At 47.1% G+C, this 12552-nt stretch overlaps 1 protein-coding gene across 1 annotated transcript in view; it reads right to left on the bottom strand.

Moving 5' to 3' along the window:
* The window catches only part of IQSEC3 (IQ motif and Sec7 domain ArfGEF 3), a 382113-nt gene that overhangs the window by 337118 nt on the left and 32443 nt on the right, over positions 1 to 12552 (bottom strand). The window contains exon 2 of the mRNA XM_078673720.1: positions 196 to 1274. Within this exon, the coding sequence (XP_078529846.1) occupies positions 196 to 1274 (1079 nt within the window). The remainder of the gene's footprint in view (positions 1 to 195; positions 1275 to 12552) is intronic.

Here is a 12552-nt window from a genome sequence, read left to right on the forward strand (position 1 = left end):
AAAGAGTACTCATTTGTTTTTCTATACCAAGGTTAGTAGTTGGTATGGTAACACAGTTGCCTTACGGTACTTTGCACCTAATGCTTCATAAGTGACGGCAGAGTTTAGCAGCATGGACAGATTAAGACAAAGATGTAGAGACATTGTAGAATAAAAGCGTGTTTAACGGTTAAGAAAATGCCTTTGTCTACTTACACATTGAAGAGGTTCAGTCCAATGCGGTAGAGGCGTTTCCTCATGGTGTCTGTGGAAAGCGTGGGTGATTTGCAGCTGGCTGGATTCTCACAGTGGTACCTGGGGAGACTCAAGATCATGGCTTGAAGGGCCTCTTTAGAGGACACCTCAGATGCTGACTTGGCCGAGGTGGAGGTGCTGCTGCTGCTCATTTGTTCCGAGTTGTCCGCTGTTTCTGACTCCAAGCCTTTGCTGTGTCCCATTTCATTATTGGAGTCGAACATTTGCTGCACCATCATTTGTCCCTGTTCCACCAGCCCTCCCGCCAAACCATTGGTGTTGACATTAACCTCTGTAAATGTGTGGCTGTTCTGGATGATTCTGGTATCTACCAGTCCTTCTAGAGCATTGGTGGATTCTATGCTATTGTCTCCAGTGCCTTTGCTCTCTGTGGGCTTGGAACTTTGGCCTGGACCAGCCTGGGCACTGCTTAGGCAGTTAGACATTGACACAGAGGTAGAAGATGAGACAGAAATGTTCTTGTTATCAATCTGAACAGTGACATCCCGGAAGGCCATCATGAGGGTGCTGCTACTTTTAGGTAGTACGTCTTGCAAGCCCTCATCTTTCACTTGATCTTGCAGCTCAGCTTTGTCCATTTCCTGGTTCTGCTGCATTGCACTAAAAGTCTCTCGTATCTGGTACGAGCTGCCATCTTGAAGTGAACACATGGTCTTCAGGCTCCATGTGCTGAGGGCATCATCAATGGACTTCGCCAGAGACTGAACTTGTTCTGTGAAAGAGTCCTCCAGTTCTGTCAGGGCTCCACTGATTGTGGCTGGCAAAGATGGTGACCTCACCAGTGGAATCCCAACAAAGTTGTACCCTTCAACCAGGGCTTTCTCAGCAGAGAAACTTTCAGAGTTCTGGACTCTAACCTTTCGTAGGGATATTCGCCTGGGCATGCGGCTCTCAAGAAGTGAGTTTCGTATCTTTTCAAAGTTTTTACTGAGCTGGTACTGGCGAAAGGCCGTCTGGATTGTACATGCAGCCCTGCGCGAGACCAGGTGTCCCCCATATTTCTGCTCTAACATTTCGACCTGCAATACAAAACAAGTACTAATTAACAATAACATTAATGAGGTCAAGTGTATGCATACTTAAATCACACATGTATATTATACTAAAGACCTAATGCTAGAGAAAGTCTAGTTCAATATTTTTTGTTTTCTGTAGAGCACTATACTCCTAGGGAACCCAGGTACTCTGATCTGGGTCACAAGGCCAAACTTCACTTTGATAAACTACTAGGACACTATCAAGACACATTTCAGAAGTCCTGCGATTCTACCAAGCTATACATCTTTTTAGAGAGGTCTGTAAAAAGGTAGGCTAACATTGCATAGTGCCTAGTCCATGTATATTTTTGGATGGTTTAACAACAGAAGTCCTACTCATAGGAGATGAGGATTCACAGTGATCGCTTGTCAATTGACACTTCAACCTTTTGCCTTCTGACTACCGCATCCCAGCAGGTCAGAAGCCTTAAGATAATTATTGACATGGCCCTCAACTTCTTTTATTTAGATTTAAATCATTTTTATGAAAGATAAACCCATATGATTGTTCAACCAAGAAAGGAGAGGGGGGGGCGCTCGGCCCCCATGCACGCATGACTGGGCCCGGCCCCCCTTGCTCCTATGGATTGGTCGGTCCCGCCTTTGGCCCAGAAGCGGTGTGAGTGTTTCCGGGTCAAGGGGCGGGACCAGAAGGGGGGTTTAAGAGCCTGGGGCACGCGGGAAGCACCCTCTTTGTGCCCGCGCTTCCCAGGCTCGCTCCTCGCCCCGCTGTGGGGTTGTTAATTTTCTTTATTTTTTATTTTTACAGGTTGTCGCATGCGGAGCGGGAGTGACTGTCGACGTTTTTCGTGGTGAACAGAGGGGCCTGTAGCCCACAATCGTGTTTTGCACAGGGATTGCATTGGCACTGGAGGAGCAAGGACACGAGGGAAGCTGAGCGGGTGTACGCTAGGCCGGAACCTGCGGGGAGGATATCCGCTTCGGCCGGGGGGGTTACAAAGCCAGTCGGGCACGAGGTACTGTGCGGGCTCTTCGGGCGGCGGTAGAGCGAGGATCGGCTCAACGGAGCGTGGGGGAGGTTGTTGCTCTGCACAAAGTGAAGGTATTGTGACAAAGCGAAGCAGGGCGGCCTGGGCAACAGCTGGATGGGAGACCACAGGGGTTTTTAAAGAAAAACAGATCGCTGAGTCTTATGTGCTGGCAGACTCTGTTACATTTTAGTTTAAGGGATTAAACAGCCCTGTTTTTTAAGCGGGGCAGTCCTGAATAATTTGCTAAAGCTCACATTATTTCAGATACTGCGTTTGCATACTGATTGGCACAGCCCAGCTGCAGCAACTGATAAAAGTGACCAATAAGAAGGTGTTTTGTATGAAAGACAGGCTGTATACATAATTCGCAATTGCAGCAAAGTACTTTTGGATCTATTGTACATTTTGAGGACTAGGGGGTTAGTAGGGGGGCTGTGTAAGTTAGGGGTGATTTAAGGGGGCAAGCTTTCACCCCCCCCATTTGCATTTGTTAGATAACTGAACAGGCGAGAAGTGAAAGTGTTATCCAACTGCACAGGAATGTTTGGTGTCGTGGGGCCAAGATTTGGTTTTAACATTTCTTTCATCGTAGGCTAACAGACAAGGGCTGCTGCGGACTGAGTAGCTGAGGAGCTCACAGTGGACGGCGGAATCCGAGGACATGGGCAGGCCTGCATTTCACTGCTTCTGGCGGGCCACGGGGCTAGAGTTCACTCGCCCAAACACTCCAGGCTAGCTGGTGTGTGCAGTCACAGTTGCGTGGTGCTTACGGCCAGCCTGTGAGCCTCCAACTTGGGACAGGTACAAGGCACATTGTGCCCATAATTGACGTATTGAGTAGTGCAGGTGCTAGTAGTAAAAATGTCGGGTAAACGGGGTGCAGGGAATTCGCGCATGGAGCTAATGTTTCAGACCATGATGCGCAGAATGTCAGCAATGGACAAGAGGTTGGGAAAGGTGGATACATTGGGAAAGACCGTGGCAGAATTGGGTGAGAGGGTTAATGCACAGGCAGGGCCATCAGCGAGGCCCAAGCGGATAATAGTGCCACCAAAACCGAGGGGGGAATTTGAGGCCCCACCTAAACGTGGCAGAGCTAAGAAGGCTTGTAGTCGCCCCCCCAAATCCCCGTGTAGGAGGGGGTTCCCCGGGGCCAGTACCTAACGGAGCGCCCCGGCACAGCACCTGAAACGCCCACGGCAGCCCCACCTATCCCGATAAGTGCACCGGTAGCACCGGCTCCAGCCACGCCACCTATAGACTTAGTCCCGACAGTGGTCCCACCAGATATTCCGGCCAGCCCATCCCCCGGGGTGGGTCAGGTACCCCCAGAATTAGCAGCACAGATAGCGGCAGTACTTCCGTGCTTGGGGATTGGGGGAATGTTACCTTCCGCAGCTGACCCCACCGCAGAGGCATAGAGAATGGTCGCGAAAATCATGGTGGCTAGGGGCGAAGGTAGCATGCCAAGCACACCAGTTTCTCCCCAAACAGGTCCGGCGAGGAATGCGGGGACAGTCAAGACCGAAGAACCAATGCAACTTGCTGAAAGTAGTAAGGAGGTTGCCTTGCCAGTATTAGGCAAAGGCACGATACCCTCCAGGGGGGAGAATTTGGCACAACATGTGAAAGAATTGATTTGGGCAGACAAATACGTAAATATTTTCTCATTGCTGATTGACAACAGGGAATGGGAATATGCCAAGTCGCAGAAAGATATGATGTTGCCTAGTGAATGGCGGTCTCAGTTGTATAAATTCAGGGTGGAGGAGACGCTCATCAATTGGATCAGGGCTTTTTCTGTGTTTGCGGCGGTTACCGCTGAACGTTCCCCTTCAATGCAGGCGGAGATGGCTTGTTATCAGACTAGGATTACAATGTTCAGTGAGAATCATGGAGGAGATTCATGGAAAGAATATGACATAGCGTTCAGAAAAGCTAGGGAATTTAACAAATCTTTAGCCTGGGACAAAGTTGACTCAATTTCCTGGCATTCTCAGTTTGAAAGGGGGCAATCTGCAGGCGCTAGCACTAGCTGGAACAAAGGATATTCGCCCAAGCCCCAGTAGCCCTTTCAGCAGCCCTTTCGGTCTGCGCAAGGGGGGGAAGTGGCCAATAAGGGCAGAGGTAATGCAGGCGGGAAGGGCGTTTGCTGGGATTTCAACAGGTGAACATGCACCAGGGCACCGGGCACGTGCAAATTCAGACAAGCGTGTTTCATATGCGGCCACCCTTCCCACCCAGAAACAACATGCCGGTCAAAGGGTAGTACCTCAGGTAACAGGGGGAGAAAGAAACCAGAATAGCGGGGAACAACCCCAGGTCGCACACTCTCCCATTGACGTGTTGGCTATGATCCCTTGGCTCAATAGATACCCAGACCATACCTCCGCTAGGACGCTGCAAGAAGGTTTCACACACGGTTTTCGGATTCCAGCTGGGGGTTATACCGGGACACCGCAGTGTAGGAACCAGTTGTCAGTTAAACACAATCCCGGGGTGGTAGCAAAAAAGATCGAGAAAGAACTGCGCCTAGGTAGAATAGCGGGTCCTTTCCTTGACATCCCAGTACCAAATTTTGTCTGCTCACCCCTGGGAGTGGTCCCGAAGAAAGAAAAGGGCGAATTTAGACTCATACACAATCTTTCAGCACCTAGAGGTTTATCATTGAATGATGCGATTGACGAGAACATTTGTAGTGTAAAATATGCGTCTTTTGACCAGCCAGTAGAGATGTTGAGAGTTTTGGGCCCCGGGGAATTGATGGCGAAATCAGATATTGAGTCAGCGTTTAGACTACTGCCAGTGCATCCATCTGACCAACACCGGCTGGGCTTTTCCTTCGAAGGCAAATATTATATGGACATGTGTATGCCCATGGGTTGCTCCATTTCATGTGCTTACTTTGAAACATTCAGTTCTTTCCTGGAATGGGTTCTGAGACAATCTACGGGCCACCAGCATGTGATGCATTACCTTGACGACTTTCTCTTGCTGGGGGTGGCGGGCTCAAAGGAGTGCGCGTGGGCATTGCGTGAGTTTTGCGTGCTCATGCGTGCTTTTGGGGTCCCGCTGGCGCCAGGAAAAACAGTGGGGCCATCTACATGCCTAGAATTCTTAGGCATTGAACATCACTCCGTTGAGGGTTGTTTCAGGTAACCCAAGGAAAAAATTGCGAAGTTCACGGCAGCCCTTCAACAATGTTTGGTGAAGGAGAAAGTCACATTACAGCAGTTGCAGCAGACTGTTGGCCAGCTGAATTTTGCATTAAGGGTCATCACTATGGCACGCCCATTTTCCCGCTCAATTGCGCAGGCCATGAGATAAGCACCATCACACGAGACTGTCAGTCGAGGTTCGCCAGGACATGCGGATATGGATTGCATTTCTGGGGGATTTCAATGGCAATGCCCCCACTGTGACCTCAGCAGAGTTAGGACTATGGACTGACGCTGCTGGCAGTGTAGGGTTTGGCGCCATACTTGGCAACAAGTGGGTGGCACAAAGGTGTCCCAATTGGTGGGAGGAAAGTGGTTTGACAACAAACATAGGGTTCCTAGAACTGTTCCCACTATGGGTTGCTTTAAGGGTCTGGCCTGATCAATTGTCTAATCGATCCGTCATTTTCTGGTCGGATAACATGACTGTAGTGGAATGCATCAATCAACAGGAAGCACGGTGTAACTTGATACTCCGCCTTATAAAGGAGATTGTGCTAAGATGCATGAAGTTGAACGTGCAATTCAGGGCCAAACATGTTCCAGGGGTCTTGAATAATGCAGCTGACGCCCCTTCTCGCTTTAAGATGCAGGTATTCAGGGAACACCTACCAGCTGCAGAGGCCTCCCCAGCTCACTTCCCATCAACACTTTGGCAGATTGGTGCCCCGAACTACAGGACCTCGTGGCAGACAGCCTGGCTCCCAGGACCAGGCGAGCTTACGAAGGGGCGTTCAGGTCTTACTGTAATTTTCAGGGATAGGATTGGGAGGCCAAATGGGATCGGGAGGCAAATTTTACTGGGTACATGGACACACTGCACAAGGAGGGGCGCTCAGCTGTGACAGCTAGCAGACACAAGGCAGCTGTTTCCTTTTTTGCACAGACAAAGGGGGTCAGGGATCCTACGGAAAGCTTCTTAGTACAAAAAGCGATGAAGGGGTGGCAGCGCCTACAGGCAAACACCGCTGATGGCAGAAGGTCAGTAGGTCTAGAAAGGTTGGCAGCGGTATTGCTCGCCCTGCCTGACACATGCAGCTCTTCGGTAGAAGTACTCCTCTTCAAAGCCGCTTTTTCCCTGGCATTTTACGGGGCATTGCGGGTAAGTGAACTAGTGGCTAGCAACAAACTAGACAGGCTAGGTGGCCTACAGCTGACAGATACTACTATCCGGGGCGACTCAATGTGGGTTACCATTCGGAAATCCAAGACTGATCAAGAGGCCTTGGGGGAGAGTTTGGTGCTACACCGGGCACCGAACAACCCGTGCTGCCCAGTGTCGCATGTGGAGGTGTTCATCAGACAACGGGCGGATGAGGCAATGGGAGCATTGTTAATACATGCGGATGGTACCCCATTGACCAGGTTTCAGTTCCAAAGAGTGTTAGCAATGGCTATCGCCAGAGCAGGTTTGAACCCCAAGCAATTTGGAACACATTCTTTCCGGATAGGGGTGGCCACCGAGGCCACTGCAAGAGGATTGCATGCAGACAGTGTGAAGAGGATTGGGAGATGGTCTTCCAATGCCTATAAGCGTTATGTGCGGCTGCACATGTTGTAAGGGTCAGTTCATCCCCCCCTGACACCTGCCTTGTTTATGTTTATCTTTCAGTTTCTAGACGGAAACTACTAAAGGGTCAGCAAATGCAACCATCAACATCTCGACAACGGCAAGAAGACGAGAGGAGGACGCATGTAGTATGGGTGGTTGATCATTCTTATGTGAAGCGTGCTAAACCATTTTTTCTTTCAGGAGGGGGTAGATGGAGGGTGGAGTGCGGGGGGTTCAATGTTTCCTTTCATGGCAGAGGGGGGCTCCGCCTTAGTCAGCTTAGGGGCTACATCTCTGACTTACTCGAAAGACACACCCCACCGCCCTCAGTGGTCATCCTGCATCTGGGGGGGAATGATTTAGTGACGCTAGGCAGAAGGGTCTTGTTGGAAGAGATTATCTCAGCGGCAGGTTGGCTGGTGAAGTTGTTACCAGGTTGCACCACAGTGTGGTCGCATTTGATACCTAGACTTCAGTGGAGGGGGGGAATCAGTTAGGGCGTTGAATCACTCGGTAAAGAGGGTCAACAATAAGATGGAGAAACTGTTTCGAACACCTCACCTACAGAGTATCCCACATGGGTGCATTTGGGGGGATCAGTTCTACTTACGGGATGGGGTCTACTTGACAGAAGCAGGTAATGACCTACTGGTAATGAACATACTGGCATGGGTAGAAGGTTTTGCTAGGAAGGTATGACCTTTCAGTGTAGGCATTTTGGGGGGGCCAGATAGTCGGTCAACTATGCTGGCCTGTGGCGGTAAGGTCATAATCGGTGAGCAGCAATTTAAGGTCCTTAGGGGGCGCACCATTATCGAATGGGGTTGCCCAAGGGGAGAGGCCACTGGTCTCTCCTAGAACTTCAGGGGCAGGATATCCGCTTGCTTGGAAGGGTGCGGGGGAGGGAGTCACGCTTTCCTCGGGCTGGTAGCCACCCCGCACATACACTATGACGTCAGCAAATGGCGCGAGTGTAAGGGCCCTCCTTTTTTGGTTAAATGGAGTTCACGGAGCGTACGAGGGTAACCAGGAGAGGGATGAACTCTCCCGGTAACCGGGCCCTTGTTGCGCATGCGCACTCAGGCGTGAGGGCGTAGCTGGGGAAAGGATCTGACACCGGTTAACGACCTTGCCGTAGGCCCAGAAATTATTAGAATGCAAAATTGATATGTAGGATGTTAGATTCGGTTAGGAAACACGCTGTATTAGACATTTGTTAAGGTTAGCCCTTCATACCTGTCTACCTTGCTGTAAATCTAATGTCTGAATTTTTTGCATTTAATAATTGTGTAAATAATGTTTATTTTACTCATTTTTAATTTGTTTTCATATTTTAATAAATACGGCCGGGGGGTTGTGAGACCCCCTGCCTTCCAAAGAATTCTCTCACCTGACTGATTACTACGTTGATGGTAAATATTGTTTGCATGAAGAGGGGGGGGTGGTCGGTAGTCCCAGACCATGTGTGAAAAACCATTGTCATAAACAACATATCCAACAAGAAACACTGCCAAAATGATATTATTAATTGTTTTTCTTTTCCTTGACCCAGTAATGCCTCCTTTCCTTCCCACCCACACCCCATTCCCTCAAAGGGGAGCCACAGTCCATTCTGATCGAAGCCCATCAACCCCATATTATCCAGAAGACCCGGACAGAAGAGTTTTCTAGCCTGATTGAAGCGATATTGAGAATCCCAGCAATGCTCTCAGCCCTCTCGCCACCATCTCATTTTTAAGTAATGAAAGGATGCTTTATATGCAAGCATCTTGAGGGGCATGTCTGGAAAAGAAGAACATAGAACCCTCCTATTCTGAATTTCCAACCTCAAAATCTCCCCCCTCTACTGTAGAAAATTCATGAAGATCAGTACAATATCAATGCTGTAAGATCTTTGAAACTTTTGGAGACCCAGTGGTGATCGGTGATCTCTGTACCTTGCCGTCATGGCAATTCCTGAAAAGGTACAAAAAGCATGGTGGACGAATGCAGTGGCTTTTGATGGTCATTCACCAAACTCTTACAAACACTTTGTTTCACAAAAACAAACTCCTGGGAGTTTTTCACTGGATTTGAAGGCTGTTGTCAGGTCTCACAAACCTGAGCAGGATTCACATGCTTGCTGTTCCAGGGATTGTCTCCAGATTGTAAATGTTTCTTGCCCCTGCCTTATCTTACCCCTACCTTACTCTCTTCACTCTGCCTCCATGCCACTCAGCTTCCCTTCCACTGCATTCATTGTATTCTCAAGAGCAGTGAGTCTCTCTGCAGAATTTGCGTGCAACGTAACGAAGTTCAGTAGCTACCCACTGTCCCACTGACTTTTATTGTGGGGCACTCAATGGGGACAAAAAGAGTCCTCTTTATACTTTTTCTATCTGACATGGCATTTCTTAGCAAGATGAGTTGGAATGAAAATAGTTTCACAAGCTGCCAAATCATGGCCTGGTTTGTTGCACGTTTACACCGCAGACCCGACGTTTGTGAGCCATGAGCTTCGGCCTGTCAATATAATATGGGTTTTATCATCTAATTTCGTTATGCTATGAATGATTGTAGATTTGTGATGTTTCATCAGGTTTGGAAAGTTTATATTTCGTTAATGATGCTTTACTTAGCCATAGCATCATTCAGCCTTTTTTAGAACAGGAGTTTCATTGCTTCCTAGTGTGCCCTACATGTGTATAGTTGTCATGCCATATTCTCACAAGCATCTTGGGAAGCAATCACTGACTACTACATTTTTGATTAGTGGAGAATAGTGCAATAAACCCATAATTTCGTTTCCAGCTAGAGAGGATAAAACGTGGGGATATTTCGTCAGCATGTCAGAAAATGATAAAAAAGAATGTGTTAGACTGCTTTTATACAATGTTAGCTAGTTTCTTGCATTCGTTTTTTATTATTCACCGGTGCTAATGCTCTCATAACCTTTCTAATAACCGCTTGCTATTTAGTAGTGTACACTAAAATGCTGTAGGAAGCATATTGTTATTTTCCTTCACTCATTTGAATCAAAGTGAGGGCCACACCTAAACATAGCATTCTAGTACCTCTGTGCAATAACCCACAGGTAAGTCACTCAGACTCATGCCAGTTCTCCTCCCTCTGCAGACGCACAGGTTGTCCCCACACAACTTGTGGCCAAGAGAGATCTACCTGGAGGTCCCAAACCCAAAGCTCCAATCAGTGGCCTTGAGGAAAGTCAGAGACTCTCAAGGGTCACAACCCTGAGATTAGTAAAAATGTAGTAAAATAGAGAAGTCCGCGCAGTATATATACAATGTTCATTCTTTGGCTAGGAAAAGTGTCCCCTCTTCTTGCCATGTATAATCTGTCAGCACTTAGCTGGATTAAACATAAGGGTAAATGTGCACCAGCTGCTTACTGCCCAGATCACCAGACCATGCATACCCCTCGTGAGAGGCGACATATATTTGTGGTAGACGCATATACACCACATAGCATGAAGACATTTTTCATGGCTAACCTTACCCCATGTTCACCTCAATACATGGAACTGTACTGAGTATAATGAAGTCAACTCACCTGTGCCGTGAGTTCCCTCTAGCACCTAGATGAACCATTAACTTCCCAGTAACACATGCAGTGATTTCAGGGCAAAAGCCACATGTCAATGATCCTGCTAAACTAGGTCCACTCATGTTTCCGGGGCAATTCTGGGCTACATTGTCAGGCTACCCCCTTCATCTGGAACAGACCCAACAAACTCAGCAAGTCAGATGAGCAATGCTAGGGTATTTAATAGCTGTTTATAGGTAGCGCAGACAGAACATCCTACAGACAATGGGCAGAGGACCCCATTCACCCACTCCTCAGAGCCTGCCTTTACTCATCAACAATGTGATACCTTGGGAAGGATTTGCTTATCTCTACACTGCTATGCACAAAACGCTATCTATTGCTGTCTTACCGGCTATCTTAAAACAAATCCAGTGATGGAACAAGGACTCGTAGAAAAGAGACTTGCTCAGATGCAATCCTCTCAAGCAACCTTTAACCCTGTATTAACCTCGCATTGTGAAAATTAATATGCACAACATTACATTTACAAGAAAAGAGAAGCTTGCCTATGTGTCTTACTTACCAGTAACTCGAGTGTGATTCTAAAATGGCCGCTAACTGAAAATCTTTAGTACGCATGCGTCAACTGCATCTACGTGGTAAGTCGTACTTTTGCTTGGAGGGAATTTCTAGCACTTGCGCAGTTGCTAACAAGATGGCTGTTATGAAACTCACATTTTTGGCAGCTACTTTGCTGAAAACGAAAGCAAATTATTTAACGAATGCTAATGTGGGGAAAGCATTAATAAGTAAATGGAGTAAGAATAGAGATAGGTGGTATACAGTGAAACCATTTAATTTTGATTTTAACATTTGTCTTTTTGACTCTTTTCAATAGTGCTTATTAGGGGTCTTTTTATGTGAACAATAGTACGTTTCCCTCCTGTTTTCCTGCACATGTATAGTACAATTGAGCTGGAAGAAGCGATGTCATCTTGAACAACGTCCAAGGTTAAGAAGGGATACTTTTCCTGGGAACTGGAAAGACAGTCCACTGACATGGATGGGAACCTGTGAACTTTTATAATTTGTGACAATTATGATGTGAATGTGGGTGGGAATAAAGACTTATGAATAAAGTTTGAATAAAGAATTAAGGGGATGTGTTTATTAACAAAATGCTGAAAAGAGTAATATGTAAGTATGGTGTGATGATCACCTCCCCTTGCCTGTCCAATCAGAGTTAGGTGTTTCATGATATTGAAACATTTTTGGGAGGTACGTGAATATTGTAGGGTATAATGGAGGTAGTTCTTAGTTAGTTAGAGAGACGTCGATGCTGGAGGCTTCAGAGACCGAGATGCTGTCCGAGTGACGAGAGATGCTGAAGAAGAATCGAATTGCAGAACCATAAATCTTAAGCTAATTAATTTAGAAGAAGATCGCAGAGGAATCTCGAGGAGGAAGAGAGTGTCAGAGAGGGGTGTTACGCAAGCGTCGTGATAGAGAGGTTATCTGTCCTGTCCTGATTCCTGTCCTGAAGCCTTTGGTCGCAGATCTTTCCTTGGGGACCCTTCTCAGCCCCTTGGCCAGGGGGTTGGTTTTCTCACCATACTTGGTAAATATAAATATATGTCCATTTATGTGCCTATGTCCTTCCCCTCTATACTCTCCTGTCATGCATCAACATTGCGTGGTAAAATTAAATGTATTTAATTTTTGATTTATTGATTCATCCTCCATGAGTAGACGGAGACTGTTCTGTACTTTGTAAGTGATTCACAAGAAATTAATTTCTTAGATAAAGATTTAAAACTCTTCCCGACTCTGTGATCATTTAACATTTACAGGTAAATTGATCTATGTCATTTCACCATCAACTAGTTCAACTAATGGTCCACCGATTGAGGAAAGAACTTTATGATCAAGTGAAAGATTAGTTAGGAGCCAGTAAGAATAGTATGGTAAGAAAT

Source organism: Lissotriton helveticus, chromosome 1_1 (genome assembly GCF_964261635.1).
Source record: "Lissotriton helveticus chromosome 1_1, aLisHel1.1, whole genome shotgun sequence".
NCBI classification, from domain to species: Eukaryota; Metazoa; Chordata; class Amphibia; order Caudata; family Salamandridae; genus Lissotriton; species Lissotriton helveticus.